This window comes from Miniopterus schreibersii (assembly GCF_964146895.1).
Source record: "Miniopterus schreibersii genome assembly, chromosome: 8".
Lineage (NCBI taxonomy): Eukaryota > Metazoa > Chordata > Mammalia > Chiroptera > Miniopteridae > Miniopterus > Miniopterus schreibersii.
In genome coordinates, this window is record NC_138109.1 from 30970907 (window position 1) to 30994201 (window position 23295).

At 35.4% G+C, this 23295-nt stretch overlaps 1 protein-coding gene across 1 annotated transcript in view; it reads left to right on the forward strand.

Annotated features, from left to right (window-relative positions):
• Positions 1-21638, forward strand: part of RNF11 (ring finger protein 11) — a 39204-nt gene extending 17566 nt beyond the window's left edge. Inside the window, exons 2-3 of the mRNA XM_081144750.1 lie at positions 17738-17907; positions 19700-21638. Of these exons, the coding sequence (XP_081000876.1) occupies positions 17738-17907; positions 19700-19871 (342 nt within the window). The 3' untranslated portion in view covers positions 19872-21638. The remainder of the gene's footprint in view (positions 1-17737; positions 17908-19699) is intronic.
• Positions 21639-23295: the final 1657 nt, after the last annotated feature.

Here is a 23295-nt window from a genome sequence, read left to right on the forward strand (position 1 = left end):
AATGGATCTAGTTACAGAAAGCACAACTGCAGTTAGATTTAAGTGAAAATTTCCAGTTTAAACAGGATTTATTTTGGATTTAAAAAACCTTAAAACATATATTATAAAATTTTATAACCCCTTTGTCAACATTTTTGGTTCCAGTATACCTTTGGTAACAGTGTCTTACTAAGACTGCTTCTCAACTGGGTCCTTTTTCAAACTTCAGAACACTCACTTTTCAGTTTCTTTCTCCCATAAATCACTGAAATGTTGACTTCTGAGCAGATTTTCATCTCATTTTATTGCTTCAAAATTGCTAGATTAGTTATTATACTCTGGAAGTAATAGAATGACACTTCTAGAGTCTTGAATTATGTAGGACTATTTGTGTTATTGGGTGAAGTCAATTCTGCTTTTAATTCTTGTACTTGGTTTTAATAATTTTATTCTCATTATCTTTTCCCACCGTCAGTTGGTTCTTCATCTCCTATCAATGTGTCAACCCTTGCAGTAACAATTCTGCATATTGGAAGACTCAGATAATCAAGGTTGTCATATTTCCTAGCAACCGCCAATAGCGAGATCCCAAAGGCAGTACCTATCAGTAAAGAAGCATTTTTATTTGTGAATAAACTATTTGGGGATTTCATACATGGACACCTTGGTTTTTTTAAGTTTAAAAGATGTATTATTTTAGTTTCCTTAGCACAAATTTGCTTAAGTAAATAAAGTCAATTTTAGTAGGTAATCCACGTGCATGTGACAGTAGAAAAAGATAAAGGAAAGGAAACCTTCTTTAATATTGAGGTAAGCTTATCAGTGTTCCATTTTTCACATACCTCTCCCCTCCCCTCACTGTGTTTCATTATCTGGAATTTCCTCTCTTCCCTAGATTTTGTTTCTTAAAATGCTTTTTCTTTATTCTTTAAAACATGCTTTAATTAGCTAGGGCTCCTTATAAGATCTAAATTCTTAAGCTCATTGTAATCTTTAGATTGATGAATATTTAACCCTTAGGTCCACAGATCCCTTATAGGGTCAGGGATAGAACTGCATCCCAATATAAACAATTTCCTAGGTAATCTTATGTATTCATTGAAAAACAATATCCAAGAAGGGGTCCATAAATTTCATCAGCTTGCCAAAGGTTTCTGTGCCACAAAGAAGGTTAAGAATCCCTAAGAGGCAGTCTCTGAGTTGCAGGTCATGAGCTCATATCACTGCTGCCAGAAACCACAAAGCCTTTGGGGTTTGAGCCACAGAGTTCTGATAAAGGTATGTGGTACAGGAATTCAGTTAAATTTTGCTGTTGCAACACTATTAGGTAAATAGGCAGACTTCATTAAGATTGGTAGCATGAAATGGGGCCATTTTAAAATGGCTGAAATTCTGAAATCTATTGAGAAAATTAACTTGAAGTATAATTTCTTAGTCATAGATGAAAAAATTTTGCACCACAATCTCAAAAAATTTGCTTCTAAGACTTTGGGCTTGCAAACATTTTTTTGAAATTCACTATAAAAAATACATTTACACCATGCTTCAGTTTATATATCTGGAAACCAGTTTCATAAAACAGTATTGACCTTTACTATATGTTCTGTATATTCCATTTTTTAAAAAGTCCTAGCTGTGATCCTCTAAAATTGATTTCACAACCCATAGGTAGATCTTGACTTGCAGTTTAGAAAACATTTCATGATGCAGAGCCAAGAAGATAAGATTGTGAAATATATTTAGAATATTTTGTATGTCCCACATCTCGAACAAGGTCTCTTAGGAATCCAAACTTGCCTCTCTAGAAAAGCATTTTAGAGAAATGGGTACATGTTTATACCCTGGGGGTAGTCACTAAGATGCTTATGCCTCGTCCTTTACATTTATTTTATTTATTAAGGATTTTGGACTTTATCCTAGAGCAGTGGAAAGCTAGCCATTAAAGGACTTTAGGTGGGGGTGGGTGGGTGGGGAGGTTATATAAATTAGATTTGTGTTTTAAAAAGATCTCTGAGAACAAATTGAAAGGGGATAGTGGATATGGGAAGACTAGTTAGGAGGCCACTGCATTAGATATAGCATCTTAGCTAGGGTGTTGGCATTAGAGATTAAGGGTTATGTATGAATTCAGTTGATATTCAAGAGAGAAAAACAGCAGAATTTAGTAATGGATTGTATGGAAAGAATGTGTCCAGGAGATTAGGATATAGAAACATCAAGAACAGATTGGGAAGATTGGCTCTAAAAGGGGTATAGGAATAAGGGCAATAGTGGATATGGAATTGAAGGTGGATTAATTTTTTTTAATGAGAAAAACTTGATCATGTTTATAAACTGATAGGAAGGATCCAGTGAAAAGAAGAGGTTGAAAAGGGCAGGCAGCAAAACTCTATAGTGGGATCCAAACATAAAACAAAATCTTTAAAATTACATTTTAATAAGTATTAAGTAATAGTACATTTCATATGGCCAAATTCTACAAGAGTACAGAGATGTAACATCTTACTTCTGTTCTCCAGACACTGAGTTCCATATTCCATAGACAATTGATGTTAATGTATTTGTGGATCCTTCAAGAGATTTTACACACATGCAAAGAAATACGTATATTCCTCCCTAACCCTTTACACAAAATGTAGCCCACTGTACACACAATTCTGCCCCTTTTTTTTTTTTTACTTACTATATCTTGAAGCTGTTTCCCAATCAGTACCAAAAAAAGCTTCATTCTTCTCTAGAGCTACATAGTATTTATTGTATGTACCATTTTTTATTTAACCAATTCCTTATTTGATGGACATTTGGGTGGTTACCATTCTTTTGATAATGCATTTTAGCAAGATGAAAAACTAACTCGAGATACGTAAACATGTAAGCAGGGCTGTATGTTTGACTCTAGAAGTTAAGGGGCCCAAAGAGCTGGGTTCAAAGAGCTAGGTGGTCCATTTTGGCGTCAGCAGATGGAAATTGAATATTTAGGTTAGGAAATTGAATATTTGGTCCTCCTCCCAGGACCAAACTGGAATTACAACTAAAATATAGAACAATCGACCTGAATATTTAGGTTAAAGAACTGATATGTGGAAACTTACTTGATCAAATGAGCAGTAATTATACCTCACCTAGGGAAATCTGGCCAGGCCAGTAAACCAGACAGAGAAGAGACACTGGACCAGTGTCTGAGACAGCCAGGAAAATTCCTGAAACTACATGTTTTGTCAGTTGAAAGTCACTTTCAGAAGACCCTTTTAATAGAGAAGAATTAGGACTACTTTTGATTGTCTTAAGTTGGTACCCTTTATTCAAGGTTAAATGGATCTAGCCCATCTGGAGGGCAAGGAGTCCTCTTTACAGAAAAGACTGTTTTGGGTTCAGAAACTGTAAGAAGACATTATTGCCTAATTTCCAAATAATTTGTTTTTCTACCATTGTTTTTCAGTTATAGAACTTGTAATTTTAATCTAAAATAGAAAAATTGGTTAAGTTATACTTATTTGCAGAGTGACTTAAGTTACCTTCAAGTGGTTATAATTTTTTCAACAGTTTTAGTGTGTCTGTGCTGTCACACTGTTGGGTACGATGGGCCAAGTATAAGATACAAATATGAAACAGTGCACAGTCATGGGGTCACAGGTGCTAGAGGAGGCTTGAGATGGGAGAGCTAACTTTTGGTTAGAGTTGTTTGATGAAAGGGCTTCTTGGACTGGGTATCAAAAATCAAGACTTGCCTGCCCGGGTGTGGCTCAGCGGTTGAGCATCGACCTGGAATCCAGGCGATCGGGGTTCGATTCCCGGTCAGGGCACATGCCCGGGTTGCGGGCTTGATCAATGACTCTCTCATCATTGATGTTTCTGTCTCTCTCTCTCCCCCTCCTTTCCTCTCTCTGAAATCAATAAAGACCTATTTAAAAAATATATATATATATCAAGACTTCTCATCCCTTTGTTTGGATTTTTTCCATATATTTCTTCAATTTTTTTTTGTTTCTGTGACAGCCATCTAAGTTTATGTAAGTGTTTCTTGACCTTTTTTTAAAAATTTAGTAACTCTTGAGAAGCCGAAAATTATAAATTCTCTTTCTAGAAAGCACAGATTTTTGCGTGCAATTTTAAGGAATACATTTAATCCCTTAAGCCCTATACTTCAGATTAACAACCTCTGGTCTATTATCTCAAACTTCTGTTCCTACCATCTTTCATTGCCTTCTTCAATATATGTTGTCTACCACTGTCAGCCTGTTAAAATACAGCCCTTATGTTACAGCTCTTCAATGATTCCTCAATGCCTGTTACTTAATATAAAGGCCAAATACTTAAGAACATTTGAAGTCGCCTACTCTTGGAAATTTGAACAGATGTGACAGAGTCACACAGCTCTTCTTTAACATCAGACTGAGCCAAATTTTTCTGACTTACGGTACACAGCATGTTCTACCATTAGATTTCCTTACATAATTCTAAACTAAGAGTAGTTTGCAGTTGATTATTCAGGGTGGTTTTTCTATATTTTAGTTGTAATTCCAGTTTGGTCCTGGGAGAGTATCAGTGTAGCTTCCACTCAATCTGCTGCCATCTTGCCACAACCTACTCAGTGTCCTTTTATAAGTATTTTCTCATGTTACCACGGTCTTTAGAGCTCTAATTTCTTGATTCCTGGTAGTGGTAGAGGTAGAGGAGATAGTGAGATGTATTTATTATCTAGAAATTGTGCCGGGGCCATTTTATGAAAAAATAGTGTGATCACAGTTTCAGTTTGAAAATAACATAGCTGGCTGATGGGTAGATAGCCTTGTTTAGAACAACTTTACATTTGGGTTCTAAGATTAAGAACTCTAATAATTTTAACTTTTGCTTTACTTACATTTGAACTGCTGAGGTAAGGTTAGGAAGCTTTTTTTCCTTTTTTTTTTTTTTTTCCGAAGTACATTACCAAAAGGACTTAAGCACTTTATATTTCATGTTCTGCTAGTTTCCAGTTCTCTTACTAGTTAAACAGTTTCCTGATGACCCAACCCTGGAATTGAACTTGAGGAAGAATCTAAAGACTAAACCTGAGTTTCTACTTCCAGACATGTAGGTGCTGACACTCAACACAGTCTTAGTAGTCAGTAGATAAATATCACCATCTCTTTATTTCAGGGGTGGGAAATGTCCAGCCCATGGGCTGTATGTGTCTCCAAATAATTTGGTCTGGCCCTGCCAAGGCAACACAACCACAGGCAGGCTCAAAATTCAATAAATTTAGGAGCTTTTTTCATAGCTGATTTGTAAGTTGATAATTTTGTATGGCCTGTGAATGATGTCTTAAGTATCCAGATGGCCCTTGGCAGAAAAAAGGTTCCCCACCCCTGGTTTAGTACAGTCTTAACGTTGGCATCCAGAGCATTCTTGATATCTGTATCTTAAAGATCATCATAAAATAACTAATTTTTCTTGTTTTCTGTGTTAGAATATGTTACATGAAACAACATGAACAATTAAAAGGCAAATACTAGGGATGTGGTATTGAATGAATCATGTATTTGAAAAAAGGAACCACCTTTGTAGAAGCTGCAACAACTGATTCAACTAGACGATGTAGAAAACCTACTTGGTCATACTAACTTTAGGCCTCCTTCAGCTAAGCAGTCTTGTAAGATCCCTATTCCTTTCACCACCATGCTAAAATATTTTATGCTTCTAGGAAAAATCTCATGTTAAAATGTAGGCTTTTACAAAACAATTTTCAACAAATGGTAGTAGGATACATGCATATCCACATAGTACAAAGAATAAAGTTGGACCCCTTTCTCACACCATATAAAAAAAATTAGCCCAATGGTTTATGTACCTAAATGTAAATTCTAAAACTCTTAGAAATTATAGGAGTAAGTCTTCATGACCTTGGATTAAGCAAAGCCTTAGATATGATACCAAAAGTACAGGTGACCAAAAAATAAATAAGGTCGACATCATCAAATTAAAAACATGTGCTTTATCAGGAGAGTGGAAACACAACCCATAGAATGCAAGAAAATAATTGCAAATCATTAATCTGATAAGGGACTGAGGTCCAGAATTTTTAAAGAACTCTTACAACTCATTAAAGACAAAACCCAGTTTTAAAAGGGTAAAGAATCTGAATAGGCATTTCTACAAAGAAGATATAAATGGCCAATCAGCACATGAAAAGATGCTTTACATCATTTGTTTTCAGGGAAATGTGAATCAGAATCACTAGGGTGACAATAATAAAAATGACAAAATAAGCCCCTCCGGGTTGCTCAGTTGGTTAGAGCATCATCACATACACCAAAAGATTGCAGGTTTGATTTCTGGTCAGGGCAAATACCTGGTTTTCGGGTTTGATCCCCAGTTTGGAGTGCATGTGGGGAGTGGGGCAACAGAGTGATGTTTCTCTTTCTCTCCCCTCCTTCCTCTCTCTAAACATATCCTCGGGTGAGGATTGGGAAAAAAAACACCAAAACGACAAAATAAGATTTGGCAATGATTTGGATTAATTGGAAGGAACCCTTGTTCACTGCTGGTAGGAATATAAAATGGTACAATTGCTTTAGAAAAGTTTTGTTAGTTCCTCAAAAGATTGAACCTAGAGTTATCATATGACTCTGCAGTTCTGCTCCTAGCTATATATCTAAGAGAAATGAAAACATATCCACACAGAAACTTGTACACAAATGCTCATATTTATAATTCCATAAAGTGGAAGCAATCCAAATGTCCATCAGCTGACAAATGGCTACACGAAATGTGGTATATACATACAATGCAATATTAAGCAGTAAAAAGGAATGAGGTTCTGAAACATTCTACAGCATGTGTGATATTTGAAAACATAATTCATTTATATGAAATATCCAAAATAGACAAATCTATAGAGACAGAAAGCAAATTAGTGGTTGCCTAAGGCTGGGGAATTTGGGGGAAAATGGGGAATGACTGCTAATGGGTATATGGGGTTTCTTTTGGGGATGATGAAAATATTCTAAAGTTGTAATAATAGTTACATAACTTTTACATAACTTTTAACATATTAAAATCGTTGACTTGTATACTTTAAATGGGTTAATTATATTGTGTGACTTATATCTCAATAAAGGTATTATATTAAATGTAGGCTTTTTTCCTCATAGTGATATATTTCCTCAATACTGAGATGTACTTTTTAAAACTTTTCAATGCTTTTAGAAATCAGAATGTATATTTTAATCGGTATGTACATTTACTAGACTGAAATGGTTTTCCATTTGGCCTCAAAAACTGTTAGAATCCAAGAAATATACTTTCTAAAGAGTTATTTTGCAAAATTCTTTCAACCTAAGTTCAGCAGTCTTTGGAGGAAATTAATTTTTATTGGTGATATTAGCCCTGGCCCTTCAAAAAATAACTTTAAAAAAAAGGGGGGGATGGTATCTGTTAGAGAACTTAGTGCAGTAAATGTAATACCAGATTTCCTGTGCTCCAAAGCCAACCCTTGGCTGCTACAGACATATTCTTTTTGGAATTAATACCGTTTGGGTTTTTTTTTTAAAGCTTACATCTTTTAACTCCTTAAAGGCTACATATATTCTGACTCTGATTGGTTTCGCAAAGATTCTTGGGCTTATTACTCTTAGCTTTCAAATAGGAATATTATATTGCATCTTCCATTTAAGGATGAAAGACAAATTATGAAATGCATATTTTTATTTTTTGAGCTGATAAAATTCAAAGATAGGATGCTTAAATGAGAAAAATTCCAGTGTTTTTTGCCTGTAGCAAATAAGTAGTTCCAACAATAACTCATGCATTTAATATTTCTTGGTCTACAACTACCCTGGAGATCTGCCCCACTGGTGAGCAATTCTTTTTCAGTAAGTGGGTACTATTTCCCATCTGGAAACCAGTTTGCTTGGTGAGAAGGAAAAGGTAGTCTAACTTAGGAAAGAAAATGGTTGGTGGTGCTTAGGAGAGTCTTGTCTTAGACAAAATTAACTCTGAGGTGCTTATTTTAATAATACACATAGGTTAGAATCAGAAAGCTTTCAAGGAACCGAGACCCATCTCTCTTACCTAGGGGCTTCAGGGTTTTTCATTTGTGGGTTCTCCTAATATCTGCTTCACTCAGCATTTCTAATCTGTCGGTTTCCTCATAACCTCAGTTTACACATGCACATGCCTCTTATTTGCTGCTTAATGACCTTCCAGGTCAGTTGATCCCGTTTTCCAATTCTAATTCTAAAAGAAGATTCTGATTGGTTCAATCTTTCTTCACCAGTCAGGAGGTACACATCATTAAATGATGGGTACCCTATGGGTCTACTAGAATGTATACCTATCCCAGAAGTTTCCAGATCATGGGCATTTTAGGAATAGCAGGAGCTGTGAGTGAGGTAGTTATCTTCTCTTTGCTTACTATTTCTATATCCCCTTACTATAGGGGATTTAGGGTTCATAAAGACAGAGACCTTATCTGTCTTGGTCAGTATCTCTCTTCTTTGCCTAAAACAGCATCTGAAATGTGATTGGATGTTCAAGAAATACTGTAATTGGTGCCTGGGCTGAAAATGTGACCTTGATTTCAGTTGCCTTGGGATTTCCATGGATGAATAAGCTTATCTAGTGACTTGCTAATGCTAAGTGCTGTGGTGGTAATGCTTACCAATCCTCCTCCAATTAGGACACTGTTTATAACTCTGTATGATAAGTGGTCAGTGAATATTTATATAATAAATGAAGAAAACCAACTTTTTCATTTCTTTAAAAAGCAAATAAATGCTGAACTACCTCTCTGGAAGCAGTGTTTTTCCCCATGCACTGGTTTGGATATTTTCTCATTAAACATAACATCATTTGTCAGAATCATAGATGGGATACTGGCTTTTTCCCCCTCTATACGTATAATTGTGTAATTTATGTAAAAATTATCCATTATGGTTCAGGAACTGCAATTCTAATCTTTGGGTGTTTCAGTTGGTTGGTTGATTTGGGATTTTTTTGGTCAAGATTCATTGAACAGCAGTTTGAATATGCACCGAGACCACCTATTCCAAATCCTCCATTTTATGGCCTTGAGTTTCAGTCTGGCAAAATTCAGAGAAAACATTCCCAGTGGGAGACTGCAGCTGGGGAGGGGGTGGTGCCAGCAGCAGCTTGTCAGGCTGTAAGGAAAAAATCAGAAGAGCTGACTCTTATTTCCTACTGGAGGAAAGGATACAGCTTTTGGTGACAAGCTGCATTCTTTAGCAGTGACTTTATTTTTCCTTCACCACAAACCAGACTTGTACTATTTCCAGCCTCAGCACATTATTTAGGCACCTCCCCACTGCATTGTTTTAGTTTCTGAAATTGTATCATATTCCCTAAATTCAACCCAACTTTTAATGCAGTACCTTTCAGATAGACACTTTTATACTTTGGTCTGTTTCTTTCTTGGCTTGTAAACTCCCTAGGATTGGGGCCCATTATATTTTTCACAACAGCCATCATTTTATAGGTGCATCATTATATATTAACAAGCAACTGGAATGCTTCAGAGATTTTTCTCATGAGAAGGTCAGACCTTGCTTTTTTGTGTGACTGACCCTGTCTTTTTCCTTTGCTCTGCCTCAGCATATTTTATAATCCTTTGTTTCTTTTTTGTTCTACCCCCTTCCATGATGCTGCATTTCTTTTCCTAACACACATTTTTAACGTTAAATTATTCATTTTATTTAAGATAAATGTTTTTCCTTGGATTCTCTTGTGTTGCTTTTTTTTATTGTTTGTATGGAGAATTAAAGAAAGCATTAAGGAGGGGGAAAAGTGTTTAAATTTATTTGAAATATATTTGCTGCTTTTATTATGAATTCTCCTTCTCAAAATTTAAACCCACAGGGCAAGTACTTGTGTGTCTTCTATCAACATTGAGGATAGATAGATAAAATTGTAAGACATTTAAGTAGTAAATAGGGATAAAGGGAAGAGGGGAAGAAAGAGGAGTCAGGAAGGATGAGCTGTCTACCTTGGATGACTAATGATGTCATTAGAGGAGGGCCCAGATATTGAGCCCCTATTTTGGTAGGTACTTTAACGTTTTCTTACTTATTCCTTCTAACACTCTTTGAAGATAGGTATTCTATTCGTTTTTCTGATGAGGAACCTTTACACTTAGAGGTAGTATGGTTACATACCTGATAAGTGTCAGAGCTGAAATTCCATGAAATGTCTGTGCTCTTTCCGTTATACTTCTCTATCATTAACCTAGATAGTGGACATAGATACTGAGTTTGAAAAGGATTATGGAACTAGAAAGAGATAATTAGTTTGGTTTTAGGTGTCTTGAAGTTCCTGTGGGATAGATAGGTAGAAATTTGAAAGAGACAACAAACCAGGTACTGCAGTAAGAATCTTGGTTATAGTGTATATCAAGTTTCCCATTTTGGTTTTATTGTGGCTTAATCTAAATCATTAGCAATTTTTTTCATATCATGTTTATAAATTCCTGATACAAATATATGATATGAATTACAGGAACATGATGAGTGCCTTGGTTTAAATCATTAAGTTACCCAGTAATGTTTATTGAATCCCTACTATGTGTCAGATACTGTGCTGAGTAAATAGTATACACTGGTAAGAAAACAGACACAGTCCCTACCCTTATCAAGCTTATAGTCTAGTGGTGAGGAAGTACATTAATCAAGTAATCGTACAGATAATCACATACCTTTTTAGCCCAAGCACAAAATACCTCATGAATTATATTCATAGACAGAGATGAGGGTGCCAGCATTTATATTAATTAGCAATTTAGTACATTGGTGATTTAGATTTTCATAAACTGATTCATAGCATTCCTTTTCATACTAAGTGTCCTTGTACATTGGGATTGATTAATTTTTAAACATTATTTTGCATGGGTCTTTAAAGTCATATTTAAGGTTCACATTTGGGAGTAATGGTGGAGGTAGGAATTATTATCAGTCATTCTTATAGAATATACTTAGCAACACAAAAACAACTCTATGATCCCAGTTATGGCATGTACACTAACTTTATTAAGTATCTAACAATTGGCAGGGGGGTCTCCAGAAATGGAAAAATACTGGAGCAAGTTAATGGTGACTACTTGGCATTTGTAGGTAACTTTTTTTTTTTTAATCCTCATCCGAGGATGTTTTTTCATTGCTTTTCAGAGAAAGTAGAAGGGGGGGAGAGGGAAAGAGAGAAACATCGATGTGAGAGAGACAACATCGATTGGTAGCCTCCCGCACTCACCCTGACTGGAGCTGGGGATCGAGCTTGCAACCGAGGTATATGCCCTTGGCTAGAATCGAACCACGGACTGAAAAAACCATGGACCCTTCAGTCAGTGGGCCAACGCTCTAACCAGTGAGCCAAACCTGCTAGGCTGTAGATAACATTTTTAGTAGACCATTTATTCATCTGTCTGTTCAGTAAGGAGCCAAGACAATTCTTATGGATCTTACAGCCTGGTAGGGAAGGCAAACATTCAAATTATAACTATATAAAATTACATCTATGACAGATGCTGTGAAGGAAAGTAACTTGGTGTATAAGAACCTATAATAGGAGAGAATGGTTAGTTAGGAAAGGTTTCTGAGAAAGTAGTTGTTCAACTTAGCTCCAAAGGAAGAAAAGAAGGTATTTAAGCGGAGTGGTGATGGAGGACAATGTTTCATGCAGAGAGTACAGCAGGTGCTATGACTTCATATAGGAAAGACCATGGTTCTTGAAAGGATCTGAAAGGCCAGTGGGGCTAGACAACAGTGAATGAATTGTTAGGTGAAGAAGGAGAGATAGGTAGGTAGGTTACCAGATTTTGGAGGTCTTGTTAAGAACTTTGACCTCCATCCTAACAGCAGTGGGAAGCTATTGAAAGAGTTTTAAGGTATGTGTGAGGAGGGCATATGGTTGGATTTGTTTTGAAAGGATTGCTCTAACTTCTAGGTAGAGAACAAATTGAGATTTTGCTACCTAGTATTGTATACCAGGAAAGAGATGGGAGCTTAGACTGAAGTATTGACAATAGACAGAAAGAAATGAAGAGATTTTGTCAGTATTTCAATAGAAAATAAACTCACTGGAATTTGGTGGTGTGTTGACTATGAGAGGGTAAGGGAGACCAAGGTGCCAAGGATGTCTCTGTCTTAAAAAACTGGAAAGAAAGTGTCATTCACTGAGACAGTGAAGTCTTAAAGAGAACCAGATTTTGGAGGGGAGTTCATTTTTTGGCCGCGTTGAATTTGAAGTACTTTCGGGACATTGAATTAGAACTGTTAAGTAGAGCCTGGAATTTAAAAGGGAGATTTAAACTGGAGTATATATCTGTGAATTATTTATATTTAGTTGGTAACTTTAGCTGCTAACATGGACCTAGTTATTAGGTGAAGAGTATAGGGCAGAAGAAACCAGAACAAAACCAGTCAGATTTGTGACTCCAAATAATCACAGTTTGAGGTACTGGGAACTAGGACTTCAACATATGGATTTTAGCCCATAACATCTATCTCAAAAGTGTTTAGCCCATAACTTCTATCTCAAAAGTGTTTTTCTCTATGCTAAATAATAAATGTTCAAAATATTAGTTCCTTCAGGGATCTTTTTAAATTTACTTCAAGAAAAGGAATAAAACACAAGTGTAACTACTGTTGTCACAACATGTTTTTCACAAAGGAGCATTTCTAACGAACGTCTCCAGATAAACTATTTGAAAACAAAGGCGTCAATGCAGACATTATTCCTCACTCTGAATATTATCCAGAATGTTAATTCCATAGAGGGATTCATGGGATGTAGTATATCATTGTAACCATAGCTATGATTTATTATGGCAAAAGAATACAAATCAGAATCAGCAAAGGGGAACGGTGCATTAGTCCATAGGAAACGGGCACAAGCTTCCAAGATTCCCCTCTTAGTGGTGTCAAACAGAATCCACTTAATTCCTCCAGCACTGAATGCTACCAATATGTGTGAACAGTTGTCTACCAGAGAAGCCCAACATACTGAGTAGGCACTAACTGCCTAGCACATACCAAAATTCCAGACTTCCATAAGGAAAGCAGATATTCAGCGTAAATCATATTATTTATACAAAGAGTTTAGGCACGGTGAGCCATCAGTTAGAATGGTGAGAACTGTCCTGGAATCTATATCTTATTGTGGTTTTTATATCTCTGTCTAATTTTCCATTCAATCGCTTCTAGCTTATATTAGAAACAAGATTCCATTTTGCCGCCTTGAAAATACCATCGCATCTCTAGTTACTAAACAGTAACTCATACATTAGGCCAGTTTAAACAAATATGCTGGCAATTAAAATTAGGTGTGTGTGGTAAGAAGGGTAAGGCCACATTCATCTTTAAAATAGCAGGAGTTCTTAGTCATTTCCTTCCCTCTATGGCTTTCTGAAAAGTTGCATATAAATTGAAATTAGAATGTTAAATCATTTAAAATATCTGGTGGTACTTAGAGGGATTCTTTGGTTTAACCAAAACATAGCAAATAAGAAAATGCATCCATAATGTGAATAATTAAAAGATAGGGTTTTAATTTTAATATCTATTAGTATGTTTCTTCATAAAGTATAGTTTTCCTTTTCTGTTGTACTTTGTGTTCCCTGTGCATAAAAGTGAACCATAAGACTGAAGAAATCTATCCTCTTAAAAAGCACATGCTTAGAGATACTACTTATAAACAGTTTAGTTCTTTTTGTTTGTAGTAGGTGTGTGCAAGGATTTTGGAGTCCCTTATTACCCATAGTCTTATACCAGTTGTTACATTGTCACTTCTTATGCAGTATATCTTGGTGCACATGACAGCTCATCAAGACTGGTCAGCTGGACTAGGACTGAGAGTCAGGAAGGTAGTTTAAATTGGGAATGGTAAACCAAGGGTTGAAAAACTCAGAGCTGGCAGGGGTCACAACAGAGGTCAAAATGTTTCTTGTATTTAGGGACAAGCCAAAAAGCCAAGACCAAAGCCAGGGACAGTAGCAGTTAGCTTAAAGTCTGCAAACCAGAGTCATTTGATGATGGGGAGAAAACTAAGGATTAGAATAATTTACAAATGTTGACATTTATAAAGCCCTTTATGTTACCTTATATAGAAGTATATCATTACCCTCTAAAGTGCTGCTATTATCTCCTGTATTCAGAAACATGAAGAGACTTGGTTTGAGTCACGACAGTAAATAGCAGAGACTCCAGTCTTTTTTCAGGTTGAAAATCCTATATTCTTAGATAAAAGTATTTTTAAAAGTGTGTGCCATTGATGCCTAAGATTCTGCCAAGGTACTCCAGATAAGGGGTGGGGAGGGGATGGAGATGCCCATCCCTTTTAGGTGACCAGAGAGTTTATGAAAGTGACACTGGAGACTAGAAATTCCCAAAGTGAGCACAAGGAGAAACTGTCCTCTAGTGTTTGAAAACAACTTTCTTAGCTTACATAGCAGCAGAATTTGACCTTCCCCCAAACTTACAGTAAGAACTATCTGAAGTAGCCCACAGGAGTTCCAGTCAAAGGACAGACAGAGAAGGTATGATTAGAGTTTATTTTTCTACCAGTAATAGAATCTGATTTTACATGGACAGTTTATAGATGGATTTGATGTTCTTTAAAATTCTTAAATTCTGACATTATTAAAATTATAAAACCTTTATTGAAGATGAAAAGCCTTTATAGAACCATTTATTAGAAATGCCTTATTTTGATGGCTTTCTTGAAATGTTATTTCAGTGTACTGTTCTTCAAAATGATGTAAGTGGACAAAATCCAAATCATTTTACTTATTAATCTTCTTGCTATCCAGCAACCAAGCATAGTTTATTGGAAATTACTGACTTAAAGGGAGACCAGAATTCTAATTCCAATATAGTCGGTAATTATGTAACTGTAGGTAGACAAGCTTGGGCCGATACAAAGAGTTGACCTTAGATGAATTCTAAGATTCCTTCTTGAAAAGTTTGCTTACCTCTTTCAATCCATTCCTTTTTTTAAATTAAATTTTATTTATTTGACTTTCAGCTTTATTGAGGTATGACTGACATATAAAATTGTAAATCCAATTCATTTCTAGAAGTAAACATTGGAATACTGTTCTATAGTCATATATTAGAACTGCAGTAATAATAGCTAACATTTATTTAAAGAGCCTTTATGTGTTTGTTTCTTGTTGTACCAGAGATACTTACAATTCCCATTTAATTCATATAGTGGTCCTATCACTTTACACATGAAGAAACTGAGGCTCATAGAGGTTAAATAACTTGGTCAAAGCCTAAAAGCTAATAAGTGGCAGAGCAAGGTCAATCTTTTTTACTCTGAACCATGAAACTTTTCTGCTGTGAAAGCTTGCCTACTAGGTATAAAACCTTGAAAGGGTGACTATCTAAACCAGAGATGAAATGGCCATATTTATGATCGTTAATAACTAAAGTCATATAACTGTTATATGCACTGTAAAGCCTGGTTAACAAAGTTATTTTTCTAGTGTATAAAATAGGGTTTCAGAATACTTTATGCATATAAAATATTCTGAGTTTCAGCTACAAACTGAAAAGTTTTGTATATGTACAAAGCTCATTTAAAGGGAAATACTCATTTAAAAAAATAATTAAAAAAAAATATTGCCTGTAGTCATAGTGTTGTTGTAGATATATAGGGCTGAAGGAAAGCTTTCAAGCTCTACCAGAGAAATGCAGTTAGTTTGGTATTTATCTTCTGCTGTGAAAGCTAGAACAGGGTGGGTGGATGGAGGTGGAGGAGAGGATGGGGGATAAATTGTGATGGACTGAGACTTGACTGGGGGTGGTGAACACACAATACAGTGTACATATGTGTTGTAGAATCGTGCGCCTGAAGCCTGTAGGATTTTGTTAACCAGTGTCACCCCAATAAATTTAAAAAAAGAAAGAACAATTGACAGTCTTCTCACTTAATGACTACACATGTAACTGAAGTTTCCTGTATTCTTTATAATCTTCCTAATTCTCTTATAGGTAGACAACACCTATGTAATTACGCTGAGACTAGAGGCAGAGTCTGTCAATATTGGATGCCAGGGAGGAGGATTTGGGAAGGCTTCATTCATGTCAACAACCTACTGGACAGGGTAGAATTTAGACCAATGGACTTGTAGGGGAAGGTAAAAAAAAAAATATATAGCAAGAGTAAAGGCAGTAAGATGGAAAAGCATGCTAGTTTGGCTGTAATAATAGATATAGCTCTTTGAATGCAATATTAATGATTATATAATAACTGCCATTTATTGAGTTCCTGCAGTTCCAAGGTTCACCACCTTCCTCATTTAAGACTTATAACAACACTATAAGTAAGGTAGGATCTAATCCAGATGAGTTAAATTGCTTAAACATAGTCACTCTGTTAAGTGGCAGAGAAGTAGCTTAAGCCCAAGGTTTCAGGATCCAGGAGCCATACTTAATCATATGATGTCTTCTTTGCATGTAATATGCATGAAATAAATATTTGGATGAAGAAAATAGTTTTGATAAGCATTCACATGCTTGTTTATTATTTTCTAAATGATTAGATAGAAGTATGAAAGTACTTAAAATAACTATTAATGAGTTTATATGGAAATTTATAGAACTTGAAACTTTGGCATTTTACTTGTGCCAGAGAATATACTCTTAATTATTTGATAAGGGATTTACTGGGTTTGAGCTCTTTAATTGTACATTTGTTCTGAATCTCAGAGAAAAGGAATATTTAAAGTCTTATGTTGAACTGTCTTTAATAGGAAACTCAGTAACTACTGTCATAAAAGGGGTTTATAATGATAAGACTAACTTAAAGAGACATAATGGTATCTTTAGGAGACATTGTGTTTAAGATTATTTCTCCTTGAATGAAATATTTTAGTGTTTGAGCCTAATATCTATCTGAGACTTCCCCTAAAATTTCTCTTTGAAGAGAATATTTATACTTGGACCCTTATAAATTCTTATTGTGGGTCTTCTATTATTTTATTTTCAACTGCAGAAGCCGTTAACTCAAAACAGCCTCAATTGATGCTAGCTCTCTGGATGATTATGGAGGTCATTTTATAGAATTTTTTTTAAAGCTCAACACAAATTTAGCAGTTATTTGTGGAAGCAAAATCTCGCAGTTGCAAATGTTGACTGTCATTGTAAACAAGTGCTTTAATTTTAGAGATCATGAGTGATCCTACAGGATGAATGGAAATAGCATTTTCTAATGTAATGTCAGTAGTTGTGATTTGACATATTTCCCGTGAAAGTTTCATACATGGATTGAAAATGTGTCTCAGTTTATTCAGTAGAGTTGTTCTCTGGAAAACACTAGGTGGCTCAAATAGTTCTAGCCACAATGAAATTATTAGGTTAAAGATGCACTATCTTACTTTATTGAGGTGCCTTTTCAAATGTCTCATCAGAGGTTTCCCTGAGCATCCTATCTAAAGTAGCATCCTCCATCACTCTAGGAACTTGAACTTTGTTTATTCTCAACTCCCTATTACCTGACAAATAATAGATACTCAGTGAATATCTGTTAAAAGAATGTGTGAAGAGTATGAATAAAATTATCTTATAAATGTAAGTAGAAAAAAGCAGTATGGCAATATGTCTAAATTACTGTCTTTCATATAGTAATATATGCAAGTAAATGAATGTTGTAAATAGATATTTGCTATTTAATTTATATCCCTAAAAGCTATGTATTTCATTTGGGAGGAAAGGTGGCCACATTTTGGCTCACTCAGTAATCCTTTTTTCCATTTCTTAAAATTTAGGAACAAGTTCCAGTTCCAGTCTATCACCCAACACCTAGCCAGACTCGCCTAGCAACTCAGCTGACTGAAGAGGAACAAATTAGGATAGCTCAAAGAATAGGCCTTATACAGCATCTGCCTAAAGGAGTTTATGACCCTGGAAGAGATGGATCAGAAAAAAAGATCCGGGAGTAAGTTTCAATAAATTTATACGTGTTTTAAAGGTGTATTTTAAGAGATTTTCTTTTGAAAAATATTCTCCTGCATTTTGGAAGTCAGATAATATAAACAGTTAATGGAAGAGAATGTTTAGATATAGTAATTTAAAAAGAATTTTCATGTAAAAATAGCTTTAAAATGATAGTATGAGTTCTGATCATTTTATATGTTTCTTGTGTCCATTTAGATGAAAGTTGATGTCAGTTAAAAAACAATTTATCTGGCTCTAACTGGTTTTGCTCAGTGGTTAGAGCATCAGCCCTTGAACAGAAGAGTTCTGGGTTTGATTCTGGCCGAGGCAACCTCAGTTGCAGGCTTGATCCCCTGCCCCAGTCGGGGCACTTGTGGGAGGCAACCAATCAACGTGTGTCTCTCACATCGATGTTTCTCTCTGTCTGTCTCTCTTCCTTCCACTCTCTCTGAAAAGCAATGGAAAAAATATCCTTGGGTGAGGATTAAAAAATATATATGTACTGTAATAATGAAAGTTTAAAATAAAAAAAGGAATAAACCCTAATTAAAGACATTTTGGGAAAAAACAACAATTCATCTATGTGATTATGGACTAGTACCAACATTGCCTTGTCATCTGGAAAAGCAATTTGGCAATGTATCAGGGACCTTCAGGTCTATACCTGTTGAGACAGCTAATTCTAGAGATCTAGCCCAAAATGCTACTTCACTCTAACTCCTATAGCTTTATGCATAAAGATATTCACTGTAGTTTTATTCAGTGAAAAACAATAGTAGAGGTATAGTTAAGTAAATTGTGGTATAGGAATACTCTGGTGGATTATGTAGCCATAATCAGCTGGCTTATTCTTAGAATTTTGTGTGTATATATAAGTAAAAGCTATCAGACTGAAAATAAAATAAAATTGTTTAGCCCTAGCTGGTTTGGCTCAGTGGTTAGAGCTTTTTTAGTGATAGGAGGAAAATCTTATACCCATTTCTTAACTTGCACAGTAATTTTATTAAGCCTGGTAAGTTTAATACTGTATAACATTTTACTACTGAGGAGTTTTTGTCCTCAGAGTTATCATCTGAGAGTTTCTAATGAAGACAGCCATACTCCTTTTTAGGTTGAGAGTGGTCTTGCCAATACAGGCATAATCTAATTTACTGTGTTGATGTTTGACTGTTTGAACCAGAGCACCATTTAGTGCTAGCACTTAAGATCATAGCCTGTCTGGAACACTGACTTGAAATACTGCAGAATTGAGTTGCTTCTTGAACCTGAAGAAAAGTGCAGTGAACTTGAAACTGGGGTTGATGAAGAGAATTCCAGCCTATAGCAGACCAGTAAATAGGCTGAAATTAGTGTTTCTGTTTTTATATATCTATAGTTATTAAAATGAAAACAATCTTACTCCTGGACTTACACTAAAAACTCAGTTTCGTGTAAATGAAGTTTATCTAGCTGGTGGTTTCCTACCTAAAGCATCACGTTCTCCTCGTGTCTTCTACATGTAGCTGTTTTATAACACAGTTCTAGCAATAGACTTGATCCCCATGTGGTCCATTTCTCTTTGCTCTGTTGATTGCTCTCAAACTCTGCATATTTCCAGGGGATTGAAGTAAGAGATTGTAGGTGATCTTACTTATAGGAAAAAAATTTCAGTTTGCTTTGGTGGTAGGATGACTGACTGGTAAGCCACTTTTTCTGTTCAGATTAGCACTCTTTGTAATAGGATTTTAAAGAGTATTCTAGATAGATCACTTCTCTAAAAATGCTTTCTGATTTCTCTCCCTCACTCCCAACAGGTGTGTGATCTGTATGATGGACTTTGTTTATGGGGACCCGATTCGATTTCTGCCGTGCATGCACATTTATCACCTGGACTGTATAGATGACTGGTTGATGAGATCCTTCACGTGTCCCTCCTGCATGGAGCCAGTTGATGCAGCACTGCTTTCGTCCTATGAGACTAATTGAGCCAGGGTTTCTCGTCTGACTTCAAGTGAACCATCATTTTTGGTGGTTTTGATCTTTTGTCACTGAGCCCAAAGAGCCAGGGATTAGGAATTAAGATCATGCACAAAAGTTTCCTAAAAGTTTCCTGAATGGCTGCAGATGTTGGGGAAAAGTATGTCATATTTTAGAAACTTAGGGGGAAAAGTAGGATGGTATTTTTATGTAAAGCCTTGACCCAGTGTTTAAAAAAATATAATTGTATTTAGATCTTGTTATTGCTCCAGTACATAGGAATTGTGTAAAGTGTTACAGCAGCTGTATATGTTTAAATTGTGTGTGTTGAAGATTAGGAAAAAGATAGTGGTTGTTTTTCCTAAATGAAATAACTTTCTTCTTCCCCCCACCCAAATTCTTTTCTGAAGTTGCTGGCATTTGGGTCAAGGTTTTATTAAAAGCTACATTTTATAACACTGGCACAAAAAAGTAGTTTTAAGCTTGTTTGCACAGTTCTTTTTTTCCATTGGAAATGGAATTCATTGCCTTAGGTCTTTTTAAATAGTGTATTATTATCGTTGGGGCTGGCTCTATGCTTGAAAACCAGTTTATTTATAACCTGTTATAAGTGCTATATCTGTTTGCAGTTAGGAAATGCAGAATTCAAAGTGATCTCCTAGCTTGTAAGCAAACTGAGATGCACTATCCCTTTCTATAAAAAAAATGAGTTAATGTGTCAAGAAACCAACTCTAGTAAAGTGGGGTTAATATTACCCTTTCCTGTGTGTTTTATCTAATTATTTTGGTTAATATGGTGATAATTAAAAGTCAAGGTAAATTTTAAATATTAAGATTTCTGATTTATTGAGCTTGAATTATGCCACGATGCTTATGTAAAAATGAAAGTGGCACCATGGTGAAACTGAGAAAAGTTTCTCAGTGTTAACAATTTTGATTTAATCTTTCTTGTGACCTCTTTCCCTGTTGTCTTGAACCACAGCAAAAGGATACTGCATCTCTTATTATTGTAGTACTGAGGTTACTGAAGTTATACAAAACACATCTCAGTCTCTGTTTCTTGGAAAGTCCTGCTAGCTGACTGACAAGTCTAGTATAAGGAAGAAGAATTAAGATATATGTATTTCATGTTTTGCACACAAATGCAGAATTTGTATAACCACATGACTTCATAATTGTGATCTCAGAAGAGAAGGAATTTCTCCTTTATTTTTTTCTTGCAGTTACTGTAAGAACACTGAATCTCTAAGCTTCTTAAGTGTTAGAGGTAGAGATGGTTGAGTAAAGATGTAGTTGTTAATGTTTATCCATTTAGCATGTGTTTATTTTTCCTTATGTACTCAAAGGTGATTTATTTGTTCAGCTCAGTGATATTACAGCTAAAGAAATCATTCATTAGCAGAAGGAGAAGCACTTTCAACCTAACAAATCAGAAATGTTTCTTCTTATTTTATATTGAGTTGAATATTTGACTCTAACACTTTTCTACATGAAAAACACAAGTATCTTGAAGGTTCTTCATAACTGCATTATAGAGGAATTTAGTATGTCATAAGTATGTCATAAAGATTTGACATTTGACTGTAGTATCCATATGTTGGTTAATTTTCTTATGAGCCCCATGATGGAAAGGCTTAAAGATGAATTTGAGAGAGAAAAATGAAAGGAATTAGATTGTCAGGTTCTGCTAAATTGTTATATGTATCTTGCTTAATTTTTGTTCATTAATTTATATCCACCCAATTACATAAAGCAAATTTGGAGGAAACACCTGAAGTTGTGCAATATTTTTAGTGATATTACTGTTTTTATCCTTGTTTTCTACTTAAATATGATGTCTGTGTTATCAAGTATTATAGTCAGACTTTCGTTTTTTCTAGATCGTTAAATTTGGTAAATGAACTTTAAAAAAATCATTTTCTATGTTGCTGTTAGTCTTTCTTTATACAAGGCTTCTTTCACAGAAGTTTGGTGGTAATATTGAAGGAATCAGTATTGAGCTGAATGCTTTTTTTAGGTACTTTGTATTCTTTGATTTTGATCTTCACATACCATGTTAAGAACCATCAATTTTGGCTTTTACTAAGTTAAATAAAGTTATAATACAGTTTTAAAGGGCTAAAGTTAGAGTTGATTATACGACAGTATTCCCCAAGTTATCTAATCTTTTCTTTAAAATACATATGTATAGATTTAATTAATGACTTTTAAATCTCTGAGTGTATATACTTTTGGGAAAGTATTTTTATGGCTTGGCATTTAATACCATTTAACCATAAATTTAGGAGCTTGATAGCTTCAAATTTCCTAAAGCCAAATGATAGGCTCATCATATTTACATTTGAGCAAGTTGTGTTCATGCTTGGCTACAGGATTTTAAATGTCTTGAAAAGCCTGATGAAAAAATAAAAGAATCTTATTCTTTTAAATGTAAATCCAACAAATTGAAATACTTTCAGATACTTATAGTTTGGTTCACACAAACCTTTTCAATTCTGTGAGTGTTGTTTGTAGAGAATCTCTTAAACCAGGTATTATAACGCTCTTCCTACTGTCAGTATATACCGCGTGATATTAAAACAGTATGATTTTACAGAATACAGTGAGCACTGAAGTAACAAATTCTCAGTGTACAAAGCTCCTTCTTAAGGAAGCATGCATTTTATTTATTTGTTTATTTTAAATCCTCACCAGAGAATATTTTTCCCATTGTTTTTCAGAGAGAGTGGAAGGGAGGGGGAGAGAGAAAAAAAACATCGATGTGAGAGAGACACATTGATAGGTTGCCTTCTGCACATCATTGACCAGGGCTGGGGACTGAGCCTGCAGCCAAGGTACATGCCCTTGGTCAGAATTGAACCTGGGACCCTTCAGTTCTCAGCCCAAAGCTCTTAACCATTGAGCCAAACTGGCTAGGGCAGGAAGCATGCATTTTAAAAGAGGAAAATAGGAAACAGGAAAAGAAGGCAAGTTTCTTTGGCATAGTTTAGAAATGTTTGCAGTTTAATGGTTACCTCTGCTTACAAGGGGATTGGGTAGTAAGTTTCTGAGTCAACTGATTCACTTGCATATAAGTGCATCATAGCTGACATAATAACCTCAACTAATTTTTTAAGCCTTTAATTTTGAAATTAGTGGACATTGGAAAAGTTGGATTTGGGGTTAGTGGTTCCTGAAGTAATATTAAATTTACTCACCTGAGCCCTAGCCGGTTTGGCTCAGTGGTTAGAGCATCGGCCCACGAACTGAAGGGTTCCGGGTTCGATTTCAGCCAAGGGCACATACCTTGGTTGCAGACTTGATCCCCAGCGTGCGGGGGAGGTAACCAATCAATGTGTCTCTCTCACATCAATGTTTCTCTCTCTCTCTCTCTCCCCCCCCCCCCCTTTGAAAAGCAATGGAAAAAGTATCCTTGGGTGAGGATTAAAAAGAA